Here is a 21,755-nt window from a genome sequence, read left to right on the forward strand (position 1 = left end):
ATGCTCTCCTGTTTGCAATCAATATTGCATTGGAATACAAGAATCCTAAGGCTTTGAATTGTAGTGTTTAAATAACAAAATATTAAAACACAAATGAAATAATTGAAAGAAAATGTATACCTGGATGCTGAAGCTTTCCAAATCGGACACACTTTCGATCTTTCTCATGAGACTCTCAATAGTGGCATCATATTTTGCAAGTTGACACATGGTGTTCTCTGCTTGTTGCCTGAGGCAGGATTCATATTTCTGAAACCATAGAATGAAATAGAAATCATAGAAATAACTCTCTTGCATTTAAACTGACTAATTATAAAGTATGAATATAGTAACATCATGAATGTGTCCCAATTTTACAAAGGGGTGGCAACACAGCAATCCATACCATGCTTATCACAGCAAGATCTTGATGCATCTGAACAACAGCCTCTGCGTGATCCTTTAGTTTTTTCTCCTTGAGGCGTTCAATAATGTCAGATCCTTTTACCTCTGCCTCTGTGAACATATTGTGGCAAAATTATGAACAAACTAACCATAGCTATTTCAAAAGCCAAACCATCTAAGATGGCGATAGATAGACAAGAAATGTAAAAGTTGTGTGTCGGTTTCTCATACAAACATGAACAAATATCAGAAACTCTGACATGTCTAAAATATATACAAAGATGGTATGAAGTGAATATGTTTTAATGCCGCTCTTTATATCACACCCATTAAAAAAGATAATGATAATGCTACTTATGTACATACTGCATACAAGGTTTTTTCTTTTTTTTTCATTCACAAAGAGCCCGCCTATGTACAATACCATGGCGCCATGATGTACGTCTAGCATTTCTTGTGCACATTTCTATTTCTTGTGTACATTTCTATTTCTTGTGTACATTGTCTAAGGAATTGCTGTCCAGGGAGATGCACAGGAAGGGAGGATAGTTGCCTTACTTATGTCTCAATAGACCCAAGCTCCCTGAAATTGGCAGCTGTCTGGCACCATATTCTCTTTGAACAACATAAAGGTACTGAAAAGTAAGCTCTCTCTGATATGCCAATGGCACCATTTCATCACCCGGTGTTTGTCATCACCTGGGGATCCTGTATTCATCAACTTGCTGTTAACTTGTTTATTGATGACAATGCCAGCATAAGTGCAATATGCTAGCCATCCATCTAAAATGCATACTTTTCTATCATATTCAGAAGTGTCATGTCTTTCTGGTGTTATGCGGTTTTAAACGTTTAAATGGTTTTGAAGAGTGTGTAAGTGTTGCTGCTACCATCACAATTTTGGCTCGGTTTGCCAGTCGTTGCTGAGCTTAAAAAAATATATATATATCGGATTTGGTGTAATGGTGCTAGCAGGCTATCTACTCGTTCGCCATCATCATTACTAGCATACATTATGCTACGGATAAGTGTCGATACGTCTTGAGTTACGCTGGTACTTCAAAACAGTGCTCGGCTTGAAACAAGGCTGTAACGTGACCTATGGAAATGAAGCTTTGCAGGCACGTGCACAGATAGACCCCAAGTGGTGCTCAAGCGCCAGCCCTTGTGCCCTGGTTGAGAAAAAGTGCCCTTTTTGGCTGGAGCCCAAAACATTTTTCATTCATCAATATTTTTAGAATACAAATTAGTCCCTCTGTCATCAATTTCCCCAAATGTGTTTTGATATCTGAGGGGGGCATTTATTTGAGTTCTTGTGAGAATTTTCGCCCCGACATGCTCCGCGGCATAGACATAGAATACGTATTCTATGCCTACGTCCACGGTGCTCACAAGCCCCCGCTGCGCCTCTCCCTCCTCATTCCCCACATCCCCTAAACCGGTGCAGCCTACTTCTTCACTGACCTGCAGCAGACAAACAGGTAATGACAGTGTTTGTGCAATCCCCCGACGTTGTTTGTTATAAATTAACAACAACATTAGTGCCGCTGAAAACATTACGTTTGAAAACATAACTGGTCTGACGTTTCCTAAAAAAAATAACTTGATTTCTAAGCATTGTCCAGCTGTTTACTGACGTTTGTCATGTTTAATGGCATTATTTGTCTGAAAGTGCATATTTTGTGATTTCGAAAGTATGTTGAATTTATGTTTATAAATGTCACGAGAATTCACAGCTAGAAAATAGCAGGTAAACTATGCTACTCTCGGTGTCATGCTATCCTTGTCCCACATTGTTTAACGTGATATTTAAGTATCTCCTCGTTTTGTCTGTTTAACAATGATCAAACTTGTATGAGTAATTGTTGAGGGTGAAAAAGAGTAAAATAAGGGAAATGAAGCTGTCTAATCCTGCCAAAAGGAAACACAGGTTGAGAACAGCATAATTAGTGTAATGCTTCTTATGCTTTAACCTTCAGACAACAGTACAATTATTATCCACAAAATTAATTTATCTCATTTACTAAATTTGCAGCATAATGCCAAAAAAAGACAGTCTTAAGAAGCAGAAGGACAGGGAACTGCAGCAAGCAACTCCCTTAAACTTGGATCAGGCCATCAACGAGCCAATCAAGTGAGGGAGAATCAGTTACCCTACCTGGTCCAGAGGAGACCATCACAGTTGAGGAAGGATAGACAAAGTGTACGACTAAGTTATGTTCAGGGGCAGCAACAGAAACAGTGTTGCCTGAGGAGATGAGTGAATAAGAGGGTGAAGTGACAGCAGCCCTCTCTACATCACAGCAAGGAGGAAAGAGCTGAAAGTGAGGATGCGATTTCCAAAATAGCCACCATGCCATATCTTACAGATCCGTCCCATGTTGACGCATTTAACATCAGGTGCAATGAGAGCTATATAGCTATGTGCTGCAGTGTAGGGCCCTCTCAACCAGATCCCCCCCCCCCCCCCCCCCCCCCCCCAAAAAAAAAATGATGAAGGGCTGGGGTTCCAAAAGCATTGGTTTTCTGGAAATGGGTGGCTGGAGTATTCCCTCCACAATGGCAAGGATTTCTTGCAGGTTCTTTGAGGGAAAGCTGGAGTGGAACACCTTTAACTCGGTCTTCAGCTGGTCCTCATTTTAATTTCAAAAATCATTTTTGCGATGGGTGCCCTTTTTTTTGGTTTGAGCACCTGCCCCCCAAAATGTCTGTGCACGTGCCTGAAGCTTTGTTACCTCACTGAACAGTGTAGGTCTCAAAAACAAGGTGTGTCAATTGGGCTGTCCCATAGCATCCAGTTAATGCAATACACATGCATGTCTTTAAACATATAGGATATATTTTCTACAGTGTTGTCCATTGTTGTTCATGAAATACTACTTATAAATACAATAATGAACCTGCTGTCTGAATGTAAGTTACAACACCTTGCAGACTCAACCACTATTCCTATAAAGAAAGTCCTTCCAAAAGCGCAAAACTGGTTGCTCCTTGTAATAGGAATAGGTCACATTATCCATTGAGAAGTGAAAATGGAAATGAACCCTCACAAATGTTATCAGATGGATAGCGCTGCCAAACAGGAGAGGAGGTCATCTCTCAGCAATGCTTTGTTGTTACCTAACGTGGTACATGACCCCAGGACCCTCTCCTGGGGATGTGCAAACAAATTGCTACAATGTAAACCCAAAGTACACAGACATCTTGCCTAATACCAATTTATATGATTTTTGTGTATGATGATACCTTGGGAGATGGCAAGGCAAAGACATTACTCCTTGCCACGTCAACCTAAAATATAACCTAAACCTAAAAAAGAAATCTACCTGCTACATGTAGTGGAAAGGTTGGGGATGCCTGATTGCCACGCCCTGTTGTAACTGTGTTGGAATTTCTCATTAACACAAATTAACTTTTACCTCTGCAGCTGGGCTGGCCAAGCTAACAAAACGAGAAAGCTAGGTAGACAGAGCCACTGGGCAGGAAGTCACGCCCGACTCACATTGTTGCGTTGGAAGGCGTTGATGCGTCAGGGTAAACGCATCCCCGTTCACTTTGCATGGGGTGACGTCATCCTTTGCCGAACTGAATTGTGGCTCCGTTTGGTTCGCGTGCGTTGCGTTTCATGCTTTGCTTGCGGCAAGAGTTGAAGAAGGTTGAACTTCTCGAGAGGCACTGCATGCGTCAGCCAATCATATTGCCTTTCATGCATAATTGACAGCACAGGCGCGAGCCAATCATATCCCGTATATGCTCACGTCTACAGAGCGGCAAACTCAAAAAAAAAAAAGATGGCTGCCAAACTCCGTAGATGGTCGCATTTGTACCTACAAGTTGGTTGTTTGACCTTTTTTGGTTAGATTTTTTAAAAGTTACCGAGAAATAGACACTGTACAATGTGAAAACCCCTTTATTGTAACTTAAAAATACGTATCATAGGATTTGCGAGGTCTCTGAGCACCCTGTCTAATGATAGCATGCTACTACTGAAAGGGGAAAAGCTTGCTAGTGACTTGATTGGTTTGATGACCTGTCAATCTCACTATAACGTCTCCGGTATCAACAGAACCCCATGCGCCAGACTCCTCCTCTGCCTTCCGTTGGATCAACGCATTCCAACGCAACAATGTGAGTCGGGCGTCAGGGACCAATCTCTTCTATTCATTTAAAAAATAATTTAACTCATCAAATGTATTCATTCATTACAGGTGTATGTCGCTGTTGGATGGTTGTGGGACAATCTTATATTCCCCAGTTTACACACACAGATTCAAAAGAGATTTGCGACGAGACGCTTCTTTGACATTGGCTGATTTGACCATCTTGTGTGAACAGAATTTAATTTGAATTGTCAATGCAGAAACACATTCAGGGTTCTGTGTAAAAGTTCAGTGTTAGCATGATGTGCTTTGACTGAGCAAAGAATAGTGGAAAAACTAGGGGCCTGATTTACTAATATGCGAGCGCTGCTTAATCTGCGTTCGCAAATTAACGCACAGTGTTTTTGCGCATTTTCCGTAGTATTTATCAAACCACATCTGCGCTGGGCACTGGGGTGCTTACTCCGCCCTTTAAAGGGCCTGATTTACTAACATTGATTTGCGAACGCAGCTTAATCTGCGCCTTTGCGAGGCACACATTAACGTGATATTTATCAAGCCAGATCCGTGCTGCATGGGCAATCATTATTTAGCGCACCGTTAAAAGACTGGAGAAATTGCTTGCAAGTTATTGCCACCATGGAGATTCGAGGAAGAAAAAACTAAGGTTCAGCGAAGAGGAGAAAGATATATTGGTTCACGTTCGCTCAATCACTGAACCTGATTCAATGGGTTATATTGTTGTTTTGCCCGCCATCACCTACAGCGAGATGTTGAAAAGAACACGATTTTATAAATAATATGCTATTGGTGGCATTAATGCATAAACTGTCTATTATAACAATATAGATGTGTACATGGCGAGATTAATACGTTCTACAAGGGACATGGGTTTACTACAATATATCCCCACTGAAACAAATACATTTACCAAGTAGCCAGGCCTCTCCAAAATCACTGTTGCTCAATCATGGATAGATGGCACTATTCCGGAAGATAAAACTGTCATGGACAGACCACTACCACGTAAGTAATGGTCATGTTGGCATCACATATGACCTGGACATTCATTGAATATGTGTGCTTTCTGTTTCGTTAAACGTGTTCGTGGATTGAAGATGGGGCTGTTTGCATGTGGGTGCGATGAATGGCTCCAATTACGTTCGGAAAGTTTAATTTCAGCTATCGTAGTGGGGAAATGTATATTGACCAGTGCCCCGTAGCAATGCGTTGAGTACCTGGGTGAATATTTGGCTGAGTGAAGGCTGAGATATACCAACTGATGCTATAACTGTTTGAAATGATCCAATGCCAATATTTGCAATGTTGCCCAGAGTTTACCAACTGATTGAATGGAATGTGTTGGAGGGTTCGATGTCGTCTCTGATCTGGTTCAGTAATTGAAGTATTGCGTGGCTGGTTAACCTGTACCGTCTAATGATTTGTGGTTCGCTTAACTGAAAATGTGTTATACGAGTTGAAAAAATTATTTCTGTGTGCTGTCTCTGTCTTCTTTCTTCGCCTTGCTATTATCACTGCTGCCATATCAACGTTTTCAGAGTCAATGGAAATGCGCTTCCTGGTTAAGACGTGCTTTTATGAGGCGGAGAATTAGCGCGCAAATCATAGACGTGCGCTCGCCAGGCAGTTTAGTAAATTCCACGCAATACATCATTATGCGCACTCCTCCCATTAAAGTGCGCTTCACGCCTACGTTACCACCCACGTCTCCGTGCCATCCCACCTGTTGGCAGGTACACACCCTCAAAGCGTTAATATGCGACTCTACTCAAATGCGCCCCCTTAGTAAATACCGTTTTATGTTTACGACCGCTATTTAACGCCAGAAATGGGCGCAATCCTGTTAGTAAATCAGGCCGTGGGTGTCTAAAAGGACTTGCAAGAAAACAGACTGGAACTTCACCTGCTTCCTACTACAGAAACTGTCAGACAACAGACAATTTTTTTCTTACTTCAGGGTTCTACCATGCATAGAAAACCAGGTAAGGCCAAAGCCGCAATCAGGCACAATTTGCGTCGGCGAGAGTCGCCACCTCGCTTCACGCAAATCAGGCACAATTCGAGTGGGCGAGAGTCGCCACTTCGCTTCACGCGATTTGGCACTCCACGAGTGGGCGAGACTCGCCACTTTTTGAATGAAGCACGCTTCACTTGACGCGATCTGATTTGCACAGAGACGGGCGCATATGAGACATATACATTGTTGAGACTCTTATTAAAGATCTTACTCATTCTCACAAAGACAAAACAAATAGCTACACGTAGCCTATAAACGTTATTGAGACTCTTATTAAAAATCTTACTCATTCTCGTGGTTGAAAGCCGGTAACAAAACAGAGACAAATAGCTACACAGTCAAGCAATGTCATTTAATGTAATGTACTTCAAAAACCAACAATCAGAGTCTAATGGCTCTGGTTCCAAGACACAAAAACCAGGTCTGATGGCCCATCAACCTAGACAAAAGGCCAGGAGCCGCCTTGATGGTTCTAACCTGGTGCTGTGTAAACTACCTTGTGGGGGTTGAATTGGTATTTTGTTATTTTTTTTTGTTCAGCCACTTAACATTTTATAGTGTATTCATATCTATATCTACTTATTTAAAATTGTTGTCCCTATTCATTGTATTTATATCATATCATGCCTCCTACCTCATATTCATTGTATATATATATATCATGCCTCTTACCTCATATTCATTGTACTTATATATTATCATGTCTCTTACCTCATTCATAACTTCTATTGCTACCTTCACCTGTACCTGTATCATATCTGCACTAATGACCTACTATTGCTGCCAATGTTACTACTGCTCATACCCCATATATCTTGCGCTGTCATATCATACTGAATAAAAATGCTAGTACAATACATTATCTGTAAGGTTGTGAGTGTGCAGTGGTAATGTAAGTTGATATTGATATATTGATATATGTTTGTATTCAGTCACACACAGTAACAACAAACAAGTTCAACACAAATAATAATACATTCAAAGTGACTGAAAAGGCACAAGCTGAAGCATAATGCTTGAATTTAAGCCTGTCCTGTTTGACCAATTTAAGCTACCCATTAACATATGCATTTTTTTTTTTTACAAGTAATACATGTAATGGAAATAAAAAAACAAACAAAAGAATTGCCTCCAAAAAGTTAGTCACAAGAAGAGCAATGAAGCAAGATCCCAAATAAACAGCGCACAATCCTGCATACATTATGGACACTTGTAGCCCTCAAAAATGGCTTTAGCTACCATCCCTTTGAAAACAAAAAATGTCTTACACTTTCTTAAGATTATGTTAGCATCATTCCATAATGAAATTCCAACAACAGATATACATCTCCTTTTAATTTCTTTTTTGGCATTTGGTAAAGTAAATTTACAGACATCTCTGAGATTATATTTTGTCTCTTGAAATGAGAAAAACCTTTGTATGCTGACTGGGAGTTGGTTTGATTTAGCTCGATACATTATTTGCATTATTTTATAATATACCAGATCATTACTAATTTCATAACAAATGATTTCATAAACAATGGGTTAGTGTGTGCATAATAATCAACCGTATTTATTATCCTTATGGCTCGTTTTTGTAAAATAATTATTTCATTGACAGTTTATATGTCAATCCCCAGACTTCCACACAATATGATATGTAGGGAAGTATAAATGAACAGTAATAATATGTAATATTAGTTTAACATGCTTCTTGATTTGTACAAAATTGCTATCGTCTTAGAAATCTTTCCTTTGATATAATAAAGAAGTGGTTTCCGTGTTAATTTATAGTCAATGACCACTCCTAGAAATGTTATCTCGGTCACTCGTTCAATTTCAGCATCACTTATTTTTAATTTAATGTCCTTACCTATTTCTTTTCGATTTCCAAAGACCATGAATTATTTTTTTTTTTATATATATTGAGTGACAATCTATTAACATCAAACCTGGTTTTGAGGATTTCTAAATCTCTTTCAATAGAAGACAAGAGTTGCTGTAAATTACTACCCGAACAGTACATGTTTGTATTAGTTGGATTCGTAGAACGTAATAAATGACATTGCTTGACCGTGTGGCTATTTGTCTCTGTTTTGTTATTGTTGTTGTTACCAACCACGAGAATGAGTAAGATCTTTAATAAGAGTCTCAACAACGTGTATAGGTTATGTGTAGCTATTTGTTTTGTCTTTGTGAGAATGAGTAAGATCTCTAATAACAGTCTCAACAACGTATATAGTAGGCTAAGATCTTTAATATGAGTCTCAACAACGTATATGTCTCATATGCGCCCGTCTCTATAGATCGCGTCCTAAGTGAAGCGTGCTAAGTGAATTGTGCCTGATTCGCGTGAAGCGAAGTGGCGACTCTCGCCCACGCGAATTGTGCCTGATTGCGTCCCGGACCTTAGCTCTAGAAAACTGTTTATTTCAAAGTTTCAAAGATGAAAACATGAAACAGACAAAATCTGAAAACAACTTACCAACTGTATCTGGAAGCCCACTGATCTCCTGCATCAGCTGATGATCGTTCTGTACGGTCAGGCCACTTGAGAACAGCTGGGCCCTGATAGAGACCACAACATGACATTTCAATAGGGTAAGGGTGAAGTATTTAGCAGACGCTTCTGTCCAAAAGTGACTAACATGGACATCCTGCCTCGGTTGGGAATTGAACCCGGCTCAACTGCTCAGAAGGCAGCAATGCTAACCACTGTACCAAACTGGGTATATTAAAATGAATAAATCCAAAATAAATTGGGTAAATAATATAAACCCAAAGGCGGCATAAAATAGACAAAAGGTCACATATAGCAGCAAGCAGCAGTACTTGTTGCTCTGCTGAAGGTCTAAGAGGCGACTTGAAAGGAACACAGATTTTCGACTGTGTCAGGATGTTGCAGTATGCCTGTGCAGTTTCCATTTTATCCATGGTGCAGTTTCCAAATCAAGTTTTCAAACAGTTTCTTCAAAAGTTTCATACTAAATTGTTGCAACTCTATTTTGCTATACATTGTTATACATCAACTGGACAACTGGTTAACATGAGTTGAAGGACCATTTTGACAAAACACATTGGTATTGACTTGTGACCAAATCAACAATCGGACTTGGAGAGAAAAAAATATAATCGCATATTGGCCGCAATTTTATATATATATTGGACTATAATAAATATATACTAAACTCCTCAAAAAAAGTTCGGAAACATTTCTTCAGTCGATTATCCCTTCCCTTTAATAATACCAATTGGTATTGTATTGTATATTGTTGGAAAGCCTGATTAGTCACCTTTACAATGAGGTACAACTTGTAAGGATCGTGCATTCGTGGAATGAGCAGCACAGCTAAACGTGTGGGTAGCGGCCCAAAAATAATGTGCCAAAACCCCCTGCAATATTCTTCTGTTGGTATTCACTCTTGTTTTGAGTTGCTTGGTGGATGTAATGATTCTCCCACAGTATTAAGGAAAAAACAAGACATATTGACCATTTTTACACTTTATTCATTTTACACTGTCAGGGACCTCAGTGGATGGATCATGCATTCGTGGAATGAGCAACACAGCTAACCGTGTGGGTAGCATCCCAAAAATGTTTGCCAAAATCCCCTGCAATATTCTTCTGTTGGAATTTAGTGAGATATCGGAATGAGATTCTGGAGCCAATGGCGACCCCATACCTCCAGAATCTGGGACCTAACTCCATCCTCCAGGATGACAACACCACAGAGGCAGGATCATCACAGAGTACCTCCAGAACTTAGGAGTGGAGAGGATGGAAAGGCCTGCCGTGAGTCCAGACCTCAACCCAATTGAATACTTGTGGGATGAGCTTGGGCTTTCTGTACGTGCCAGAGTGACCAACGCAACCATGTTGGCTGACTTGCTACAAATTCTGGTTCAGGAATGGGATGCCATCCAACAGGAGTTGCCAGGCTGTTTTGGCTGCGTATGGATCTTCCACATGCTACTGAGATCCCTGACAGTATAAAATGAACAAAGTGTAAAAATGGTCAATATGTGTTGTTTTTTCCTTAATACTGTGGGAGAATCATCCAATCCACCAAGCAACTCAAAACAAGAGTGAATACCAACAGAAGAATATTGCAGGGGATTTCGGCAAAAAAATGTGGGCCGCTACCCACACGGTTAGCTGTGTTGCTAATTCCACGAATGCACGATCCTTACAAGTTGTACCTCGTTGTAAAGGTGACTAATCAGGCTTTCCAACAATATACAATACAATACCAATTGGTATTATTAAAGGGGAGGGCTAATCGACTGAAGAAATGTTTCCAAACTTTTTTTGAGGAGTTTATATGGCCAGATATAGTACAGCACCAGTTTGAACCTCTGATACTGCTTTCAAGCATTTAAAAAAAAAGACTGGGAACCATTTAGAAATGTCTTCCATCCTTTCTGGTGACCTTAGGATAAAAGAATTAGCAATCGTATAGACTAAGGCTAGGTTAGATAGTACATGGTGTATCTACGAACTGCAGAAGTGAACTTGGTTATCGTAGCTATTTCACCTTGCAGTGGTGTCTTCGGACCACACCGAACATTCCGTCTGAACCCTAGTCCGCAGCCCTCCAGGGTGTGCCTCTTGACCCCCATGGTAGTCACAGCTAAGCTGAAAACCACCACTGGCAGCACGTTTACTTCGTCCATCATGAAGCGCCAAAGACAGCTGGACCTATACAATGAGGAGATTGGTATTATGTCAGGGGTTCTCAAACTTTTGTAAGTCAGGTCACCAAAACAGTCTTTTGTTCTTAAAAATCACAAATCTATCCAGTGTCAAGGCAATCAGCCAATCCACCAAACAACTCAAAACCAACAGGAGAAAACTGTTAAGCATTGGCAGAGAATTTTTGAAAAAGTCACTTGGGCCACTACCCACATAATCAGCTATGCTGCTCATCCCACAAATGCATGGTCCTTACAAGTTGGAAATCGTTGTAAAGGTAAATAGACAGGCTTTCCAATAAGCATTGCAACAGATAAATAATCGACCAAACTTTTTTCCCAAGTTTATAATGGCTAGATCAATAGTACTACACCATTGAGTCATCATTTGTATTAGCTTTATTAACAACTAACTTGCTACAAGCAGGGCAGGGCAACGTTAGTAAGTTTTGTTTACTAGTGGAAACGGTTAAAAGTCATGCTCTTAATCCACAGTGCCATAGAATTTGGCCCAAATTGTGTGAATACGGTAAGAAAAAATACGTGATTTTCACCGATCCAAGTCAGTTATATGGAGATGACGTTCAGCCGTGTTCTAAACTTCGGTGTCGGCGCCGACAGTGGGCGGTGCCCCGTTAAAAATAGGCTAAATAAATTATAAACAGTGAGCAATGGCCTTGACCATATTTTTTTTGTTTCCGAACCATGGTCAGTTTGTAATCCACATGCTTTTTTTTATTTAACAATGTCGCTTGGAAATGGCTCAAACTAAGGGAGGAAAATAATGGCCACCAAATGCTTTTTTTTAATTTAGTTGTTTTCGCTCTGCCTTACATGATGGAAGCTTGCTTGGATAAGAAGGTTTTTGCAAAGACAGGCTGCAATACGCAGTTCACGCCACGCTCCCAACCTTGTTGATAGAACGAACTAACAATAACACAAGTCATATGAACTACAATGTCGTCGCATTAACGTTACATGGCCAAAATAAACAAGCACACAAATAAAACTTAAATCTTCTCAACAGTTATTTTTAGGCGACTAATTTGACTGAGAAAGCAGGAGCCTAAGTTACGTTATTATCTGGATAGCGCAGTGGGGATAACGTTTGCTTGCTCGCGTTTCAAATGGTAGAGACTAACGTAGAGTTTGGATATTATCGGTTAACGTTCAAACAACCAACTTAGCTACAAGTTAACGTTACCTGCGCATCAAACATCTGCCGGTACACTTCTCCACTCGGAAGGACCCGGGTTTCGGCCATCATCTAGATTTTTCCAGGGCAGTACGAGCAAAAAATTACGATTAAGCGACTTGACATATTAAACTGTCAATTCTTTAGAAAGGTTAATCGGCTAGGCATCGTTTGCGGTGTATTATTACAGTGGATTTGCAGGGGCGAATGTCTTTGCTTAGCCGAGTTTGCTAGTTAGCTATACATAGGATACCCAATCATACACGCAAACATCGAAGAGCTACTGGTTGCCATGTCGACAGAGTTGTAGCAGACACAGAGCGCTCTACAATCTTTAGTTTGTGGTTCACGGTCTTTGGTTAGATCAAAAGTGTCTGGAATTTTCCGAGTATTTTCATACTGTAAGCTACCCTACTTACTCTTACCTGTTTTCCCCCCAAAAAAACAAGTTATGAATTGATAGTGTTAGAAATAGTTCAATAGGTCCACAAACATTTCTAAACCTTTTCCACAATAAACCCGTTTAATCGCACATTTCACCCGACCTGAAAATCCAAACCACGTGTTATTAGCTACCCTGTGAAATCATAAATCATTATTCTTTTTTTCGTGGAAAAGTAGGTGGGACATGTTTTATCGGTGATCACAATTGTGACCGCTAGGATCATGTATTAATGATATAATTAACACATTTCCCCTTTACAATGCTTACAGGCACAGACGGTACGTACTAGATCAGTGGTCCCCAACCACCGGGCCGCGGCCCGGTCCGTGAGGCATTTGTTACCGGGCCGCACAGAAAGAATAAATAATTTATATAATTTCTGCTGTATTCATTATTAGCGTCTGAGAGGTGTTTTATTTTGAAAAATTACCGGATTTTCTAGGACGTATCATTCGCCTGTGCCTCTTGTCACGTCAAGACGCTTGTCTCGTTCAAGTGATACGTCACTCAAAAAGAATCCTGCAAACTAGCGAAAATGAGTACAAAACTAAAATCTTTGGAGAGTTTATTTGAAAAGGCCCACTAAGGAGCCTACGGCCTCCAAAACATAAAGCTTCTTTTAACAGACAATACCAGGAGTCATACTTAAAATACGGGTTTATCGCAACAGGTGATTCTCACGCAACAAGTCTGCTCTGTATAATATGTGGCGACAAGCTAGCAAATAAGCCAATGAAGCCTTCAAAACTGCTTCGGCACAGGGAGACCAAGCACTGATTCAGCGTTATGGTGACTTGTATTTTTCATGCACTTAACATTCGTAATACAATGGTGTTGGTCGCAAGTTAACGCCACTTCACGTTAATGTAAGCTTTTATAGACTCCATTCTATCAAACTCGCGCTTTCCTCACACTCTAAAAAATACTGGGTTGTTTTATCAACCCAACCACTGGGTTGAGGCTGTGTAACCCTGTATTATGTTGATTCAACCCATATTGGGTTACTTTCAGTAACCCAGTTGTTGGGTTAATGGTTTGGGACTGTACCCTTAAGCTTCCTTGATTTAAACAACCCAACCACTGGTTATTTTAACCCAGTGGTTTGGTTATGCTCACATCTAAAGAGTGGGAACTAAAAAAAAAACATGGCGGACCAAACTCCGTAGATGGACGTATTTGTTCTTAAAATGAGTTTGTTTTACTTTTTTTTGCTTATATTTTCATAAAGTTACCGAGAAATACACACCGTACAATGTAAAAACCTCGTTATTGTAACTGAAAAATACGTCTGATAGGATTTACAAGTTGTCTGAGACACCTAGCTAATGTTAGCATGCTACTAATCTACCCCTCTACTACCTGTCAGTCTCACTTTAACGTCTCCGTTACCAACACAACCCCACGCGCCAGAGTCCTCCTATCGCATCCATTGGATCAACGCGTTCAGAATGCTCGCGACGTTGTTTCAACAATCACTCTTCAGGGAATTGACAGTTGGCAAAACGCCAGAGGATTGACAGTCAACATTACGCTGAAGGTAAGATGCCATGGTGTCAGTCTGAGTGGTGTAAATTAAGATGACTATTATATCTGCTGGCTTCTTCTTTCTAAATTCATGTTGAGACAGTAAAACTAAAGCAAGCGTGGTTTAATGTGCAGTTGATCAAATAGTTAGAAATGTTGGTAGTGCTTACATACGTCAGTTTAATATTCGGAACAACCGTCATGTACTTTGTGTGGTCTATATTATAATATCATACATAAAATAATGATTGTATAGAATATAATATTTTGTGTTGAAATGTCACAAGCTGTTTCCAAAAGCTTGTTCTCTTGACCGATCTTCCCATTTAATGTAGTATTGGTAGATACATAATAGCCTGTTAGAGGGGGAGGGACTGTATTTTGCTAGCTTGCTAAGGGCGCTGAGACATTCTACAGACATCCTCGGATTTTTATAATTATAGTAATACAAATAATGAATACGATAATATTTGTATCATAGCTTTCATTAAATTGATTGAATATGTACGATAACTGTTACTGTTGTTCCGAATATTAAACCGACGAATATGTTAGCGCACGAACATTTCCCCTTTTTTTTCTTGCCTGAGGAAAAACCTGGGAAATGTTACAGTTACCGTTAGAGTGAGCCGCGTCTGAATAAGACAAAAATGATATGGGGTATTTTAAAAGACCACTAGATGGCACTAGATTACAGCAACTTCGTTATATTTTCAAATGACGATATATAGACAAAAAACAGATATTTTTCTTCTCCTCTATAGCAATTGAATATGGATGAATTTGTAAAGGAGAAATTAACCGATTGACAGCTTTCAGAACTAAATATGTAGTGTTGGTAGACAAATAATAGCCTGTTAGAGGGGGAGGGAATGTATTTTGCTAGCTTGCTAAGGGCGCTGAGTCATTCTACAGACATCCTCGGATTTTTATAATTATAGTAATACAAATAATGAATACGATAATATTTGTATCATAGCTTTCATTAAATTGATTGAATATGTACGATAACTGTTACTGTTGTTCCGAATATTAAACCGACGAATATGTTAGCGCACGAACATTTCCCCTTTTTTTTCTTGCCTGAGGAAAAACCTGGGAAATGTTACAGTTACCGTTAGAGTGAGCCGCGTCTGAATAAGACAAAAATGATATGGGGTATTTTAAAAGACCACTAGATTACAGCAACTTCGTTATATTTTCAAATGACTAGATAGATAGATAGACAAAAAACAGATATTTTTCTTCTCCTCTATAGCAATTGAATATGGATGAATTTGTAAAGGAGAAATTAAACGATTGGCAGCTTTCAGAGTTAATCGACACATTTTCAGGTAATTATGTTATATTGTTGTACTATAGGCCTATTATCATGTTTATGTTTTAATAGATGTGTCTTAAAGGTCACTAATCAGTCCTTTTTCAGTCTCTGTGTCTGCGTGATGATGTTTGTTATCTTTGTAAAAAAACATTTAATGTAAATGTTCTGTTTTCTTTTCAGGTGAGGCTATCGATCAGGAAAGTTTTCTCCTGTTGGATGAGGCAACCATTGTAGCACTTGTGCCCAGGATCGGGTTGAGGCTCAAGTTTCTAAAGAGATTCAGAGAATTTGTGGTGAGTATTTACAAATCTGGAAATGCATTGTATTGAGTTGAGTTGAGGTGTATTGAGTATTTACTGAAAATGGGGTATGTTTGTTTTAAATGTAAAGTGAGAGTGGAGGGCATCTTCAGGCACCTTAGAGCAGTCCATAATGTAAATGCAGCATCAAAATACTTTCAATGCTGTGAAAATGGCTGTGGCCGGACATTTTCATATATAAGGTCCTACAGGAGACATCTCCTTAGCCACAGTGGCAATGAGCAGACTTACGAATGTGAACATGTAGGAAGTGAGGATGATGTCCAAATGATGGATGTCAGCCATCATGAGGTTGAAACAGTAAGACATGATGCAGCAGAGGGGGGTGGAGAAGACACCATTGATAGTAAGGGGTTACAAGACAGAGTAGCCATGTTTCTAGCAAACCTCAAGTCATCCACGAACACACTGTCGTCAGTGAACAACGTCGTACACCACACCTCAGAGTTGATTGACGACATTGTTAAAGCATTGCAAGCCAAAACCATGGCCCTTTTCTCCAAGTTTGGCCATGGGCAGGACCCTGAAATTGAGGCTCTAAATCAGGACTTTTTAATGTCCCGTCAGCCCTTTAAAGGGCTTGAAAGTGATTTTAAACAAATGCAATATTTCACAGAGTCAGGTAATTTTATTGAGCCGATTGAGGAGGAATTCCCGGGACAGTCATATGTTCAGAGGACAGACGGTGAAACAGGTACTGTAAGACAGGTGGCTGTGAAGGACACGTTCCAATATGTCCCTCTCCAGCCCCTTCTAACAAAGTTGCTTGGAATACCCGGAATTCTGAAAACTATAATTGATTGGCAGCGTCAAAAAAGGGATGTCCTCCAGGATCTTTACGATGGAGAGTACTGTAAAAGTCATCCTCTCTTCTCAAGAGAGTTTTCCATCCCTCTGATATTATATGCCGACGACTGTGAAACTGTCAATCCATTAGGTTCCAAAACAGGCACACATAAATTAGGATTTATATACTTTGCCATCAAAAGTCTGCCAAGCGACCTTCTGTCTAATTTGCGGTCAATATTTCTATTGGCAGTTTATAAATCAAATGACGCCAAACAGTACGGTATTGATGCTGTATTGCAGCCCATTGTCAAGGAGATCAAACACTTAGAGCAGGAAGGAATTGTGCTTAACACAGATGAATATAGGGGTGTGGTTAAGTTCACGGTTGCTCAGATGTTGGGGGATAATCTAGGACTCAATGCTATGCTGGGGTACAACGAGAGCTTTTCTGGCAACCATTGCTGCAGGTGGTGCAAAGTGCACAGAGAGACACTGCGAGTCCAGACTGTTTTGGAACCTGAGCTCACTCGCACTGTCATTACCCATCAGAGAGACTTAGATCTGGCAAATTCATCCATGACAGGACTCAAGAGGGACAGTGTACTGAACCAATTGTCATTTTATCATGTCACTGCCAATTTTACACCTGATATAATGCATGACATTTTGGAGGGTGTTGGACCGTATGAAATCAAGCTGGTCTTGAATGCACTGATCGATCAAAAAGTTATGAGTCTAGATCAGCTCAATTATAGACTAACCAGCTTTGATTACGGTTTTTCAGACAGGATGAACAAGCCTTCCTTGCTGAGTAGCCATGATTTAAAAAATGTTGATAAAGCCATGCGGCAGTCAGCTGCACAAACCTGGTGTCTACTCCGATTGTTACCATTACTAATTGGAGATTTGATACCAGAGGACAATGAACAGTGGGAGCTTCTGCTGATACTCCTCAATTGCATGGAGTTCATTTTCTCACCGTCAATTACATCACCGGGGATACTGTTTCTTGAGAAAATCATACAGGAACACCACAGCCTCTTCCTTGAGCTTTTCCCTGAGTTGCACTTGAGGCCAAAGCATCACTTCATGCTTCACTACCCCATGGCCATTAAACAGTTGGGGCCATTAAGGCAGTATTGGGCAATGCGTTTTGAGGCCAAACATGGGTTCTTTAAACGTATCAGCCATGTGACATGCAATTTTAAAAACATTGCCAAAACCATGGCGTTCCGGCATCAAATTATGCAATGTTACAATTTCATGTCAGACTCTGTGTTGACACATATCCCAGAGATTGGGCCAGGGCATAGCACATTCCTTTCAACCATTGAGGGCTTAAAAGACATCCAGGGTACCTTAGATGTCCCTCTTTTCAGTGAGGCTTATGTGCCAGCATGGTTCAAATATAAGGGCACTGAGTACAGATCAGGGATGACGGTACTCCTCTCCTGTGATTCTGAAGGTGACCCACAGTTTGGTTTAATTAAAACTGTGCTGGTGCTCAATGCAAGCACAAAATCACCAATAATTAAGCTGGTCATTAAAAAATGGCAGACAACCGGTTTTGAGAGGCACTTTTTTGCGTACACCGTTGTCCCCACCTCAAGCTTAATAGCAACAAACATTGAAGAATTGCTTGATCACCATCCACTGCATGCGGTCAAGTCGTACAGAGAGAATGATGACAGGCTGTTCATTTCTCTCCGCTACAGAGTTTTTTAATGTTGCCAAAATTGCCATTGTAATTAGTTCTATTGTTTCTATTTTTTGTTCTGTTTTGAGTTACAAATTACCCCCCCCCCCCCCCCCCCTTCTACACATCCCCAAATTCAAAACATGTACAGGTAAGTAGTGGTCATGAATGAGTTTTCGTCTGTTCTCCTTTAAGTAAGTAAATATCAATAACAACATTTATATACTTGTGGTAAATCCTGGTGATATGGGATATGGTAGACTTCTACTTGTGTACCACTATTTACCTCTACTTACCTGTACATGACGCAATAAAGCACTCGTGCGAATGGGGTTGGTAATGGATATTTCCATGGGTGGTGTTCGGCCGTAGCAATGAGACCGGAGGACAAGTGGTGCAGGCAACAACACCCGTGGGAATATCCATTACCAACCCCCATTCGCACAAGTGCTATATTGCTTTCTAATTCTTTATATTCTTTCCAGACTAATAGTGCTGTGCTAACTGCAGTCCTCGCAGAAGAGCCACCACCACAACATACTTCTCCTGGAGATACTGGCCTACCGGAGAATTTCCCCCCCCTTGTTTTACAGATCATTCCTGTTTTTGTAAGTTCCATTTTACCATCTTGGTTGCTGGTTATAATGTATAACAAGTTCCAAATGTGAGCCATATAAAACCTTTGGACTGACTGTTGTTTAAAAAAAGACAAAATATGATTATTTGCACTAATAAATGTATAAATGTAATGTATTATTTGTAAATTCTCTATTTTCAAGGACATTAGACTGATAATATCAGCCACCTCAGAGGGCAGGGCAATTCTCGCCACCTTAGACCATTCTGGTCTATTGTTCTCTAAGGAGAGAAGATGCCTGGTGAGAATTTTAGTTTCTCACATAATGGAGAAACTTGGAGAAACGTAAGTACATTTATGTCAATAACGTTCTTCAATACCTCATTTTCAACTTGACATTTAGTATGCAATTCAAATTGTTAGTAGATGAACTTTTGCTTTCCCCTTTTCAAATGTGTTGTACCTGTATTGTAAGTTGTATGGTAGCAACTCGTGAAAATGATTGTTTGGCTACATCCCTGGCATTTTTTTTTATTGTTATTTAACAGACCCTCAACTGATGCAAAAATTGCCCTTGCATTGTCCTTGATCCAGACATTCCCATGTCTCAGGGATTCCTCTGACACTGGCAGGGTGAGTACCTTACTTTTATGTTGTTATATTTTGATTTCCCCAATTTCAACACAAAATACCACTAAAATGCCGCAGGAAGTGAATACTGCATGGTCAAAAGTATTGGCACCCTTCACAGCAAGTGCCTTTTGTACTAATAAAAGCACACTTTTCATTGCTCAAATCCAGTAATAAGGTTATGTGTAGTCAGGCGTTAGATCTTGTAGCTTTCCTGACAAATAGCAGTCCCTTCAAAGAAAACCTTCAAAAGTGTGTGAGTTTTGCTAAAAATCCACAAATCCGGAGGGGTACCAACACTTTTGACCATGACTGTATGTTTAAAATAGCTGTAAATAATGATCTGTTCCAGCCCTGTTCATGTATGTGATAGCTGAGCTCATTAACAATTAAGGGGGTAATTGTGTTTTATTTTGTCCTTGTGAAGAACTCATGGTTTGCCAAGGGCAGGAAGGCCATGCCATCAACTGGTTTCCTGGAGGAAAGGCTGCGCAACATCCGCAAAAGGATAAGGGCAACGAATCGCCCTCAAAGAGTAGGAGAGGACTCACACTCCCGATTTCAATCATGTCCTACTTCTATTCCAGGTGAACCAACCATTACATCTTTTTTGACTATCTTTATTTTGGTGAGTGGAGAGATTGGAATAATGAGATCAACCTTACCATGGCCACAGAATGTATAGTTTAGCTACCTCTTATTTTACCACTACACTTCTGTCTACCATTGTGCACAGCAATACTTTAAATATAATTTTCTTATTAACAAATGTCCAGCTTACCACTCCGGCAACACGGGTCCTAACGCACAATCTGATACCACCAAGTAATTAAGAGTCCAGGATCAATATCGAAGATACCCTTACCCTTACCTTAATCCTAACCTTAACCCCGACATTGATCCTGAACTGTTACAGTACTTACATGGTGATATTCCTATCTGCTAAAGGCAAAAAAGATGTGCTGGGCTCTTTAATTTTTATTTAAATTCTTTGATTTGGACATTGCAGCCTCGCCCATTCCCCAGGAGAGAGCGGAGGAGATGGTTGAATGGCTGAGGCATAACTCTGCGCCGAGGAACCAGGTTGAAAATTACATGGAAGCAACCGCGGTGTACCGTGCCGAGTGGCTGCGCACTAACACTGGCAAATCTATTGCAGAGGCTCTACAAGAGTTCCCCCAACTCCTGTGTCCAGGCATGGTATGGACCTCAGTGCCCCTCAAATCTTTCTGTCAGTCTTGCAATTTTGTATGGGTCAGACACAAAACACTTACATTCACACTTTCAATATTAATCTTTTTCTCACTCTCACACTCTCTCTCTCTCTGAGACACACACACACACACACACACACACACACACATACACACACACACTCTGGCACTCTTTCTCACTCTCTTTCAATTTCTCTCTCATTTTGTCTCACGTTCTCACACACACATTCTCTCTCGCACGCACACTCTCTCTCACTCTCTCACAGATCTTATTCTTTTTGTTTAAATTATATATGATGTAATAAATTAGTCTACATCTCTCCTCTCAGATTGCACAGGACTTCAATGTGCTTCATTCAGAGGAATCTGAAAAAATGTTTGTGACCTGGAGGAGGTTAAGCGACAAGCTTCTCCATGTGGCTGAGCAGGAGGGGAAGCTCCATGTGCGGACAGAGTCTTTGTCACAAGGTATAAACTATAACATCAACATAACCCTTAGATTTGTATATTTTGGATTTGTGCATTTTTCGAGCCATAAGCTACTCATCCGATAAACTATGATACTTATGTCAAACAATGTCAAACAATTTTCTTTCTGTACAGCCTCCAAAGACTACATTGCCCTCAGGGTTCTGCCCAGCCTGATGCCACCAACTGTATTCAAGATGGGTCGAAAGACTCAGAGGACTACCGTGTCTGACGCGATGATGGCCTTCATAGATCTTAAGCCTGTGAGTATTTCTAGACTCACACAGCCCCTTAGATCTAGTACGATGCAGGACTTGTAATTGTGAAATATGTTAGAAAACATCAGCTATCTGCTGGTCAGAGTCTTTGTCATTCAAGTA

At 40.2% G+C, this 21,755-nt stretch overlaps 2 protein-coding genes across 2 annotated transcripts in view; one reads left to right on the forward strand and one right to left on the reverse strand.

The window, feature by feature from the left end:
- ccdc180 (coiled-coil domain containing 180) overlaps positions 1–12,463 on the reverse strand; it is a gene marked incomplete at its 5' end in the record, with an annotated part of 46,723 nt that extends 34,260 nt beyond the window's left edge. Inside the window, 5 exons of the mRNA XM_080840021.1 lie at positions 121–249; positions 386–495; positions 8,990–9,072; positions 11,040–11,203; positions 12,401–12,463. Coding sequence (XP_080696147.1) covers positions 121–249; positions 386–495; positions 8,990–9,072; positions 11,040–11,203; positions 12,401–12,463 — 549 coding nt within the window. The remainder of the gene's footprint in view (positions 1–120; positions 250–385; positions 496–8,989; positions 9,073–11,039; positions 11,204–12,400) is intronic.
- Positions 12,464–16,373: 3,910 nt separating this feature from the next.
- Positions 16,374–21,755, forward strand: part of adgrv1 (adhesion G protein-coupled receptor V1) — a gene marked incomplete at both ends in the record, with an annotated part of 140,450 nt that continues 135,068 nt past the window's right edge. The window contains 6 exons of the mRNA XM_080839814.1: positions 16,374–16,695; positions 17,041–17,390; positions 20,121–20,280; positions 20,703–20,893; positions 21,237–21,375; positions 21,511–21,638. Of these exons, the coding sequence (XP_080695940.1) occupies positions 16,374–16,695; positions 17,041–17,390; positions 20,121–20,280; positions 20,703–20,893; positions 21,237–21,375; positions 21,511–21,638 (1,290 nt within the window). The remainder of the gene's footprint in view (positions 16,696–17,040; positions 17,391–20,120; positions 20,281–20,702; positions 20,894–21,236; positions 21,376–21,510; positions 21,639–21,755) is intronic.

The sequence above is a fragment of the Sprattus sprattus genome, assembly GCF_963457725.1.
Source record: "Sprattus sprattus genome assembly, chromosome: 5".
Taxonomy (NCBI): Eukaryota; Metazoa; Chordata; class Actinopteri; order Clupeiformes; family Clupeidae; genus Sprattus; species Sprattus sprattus.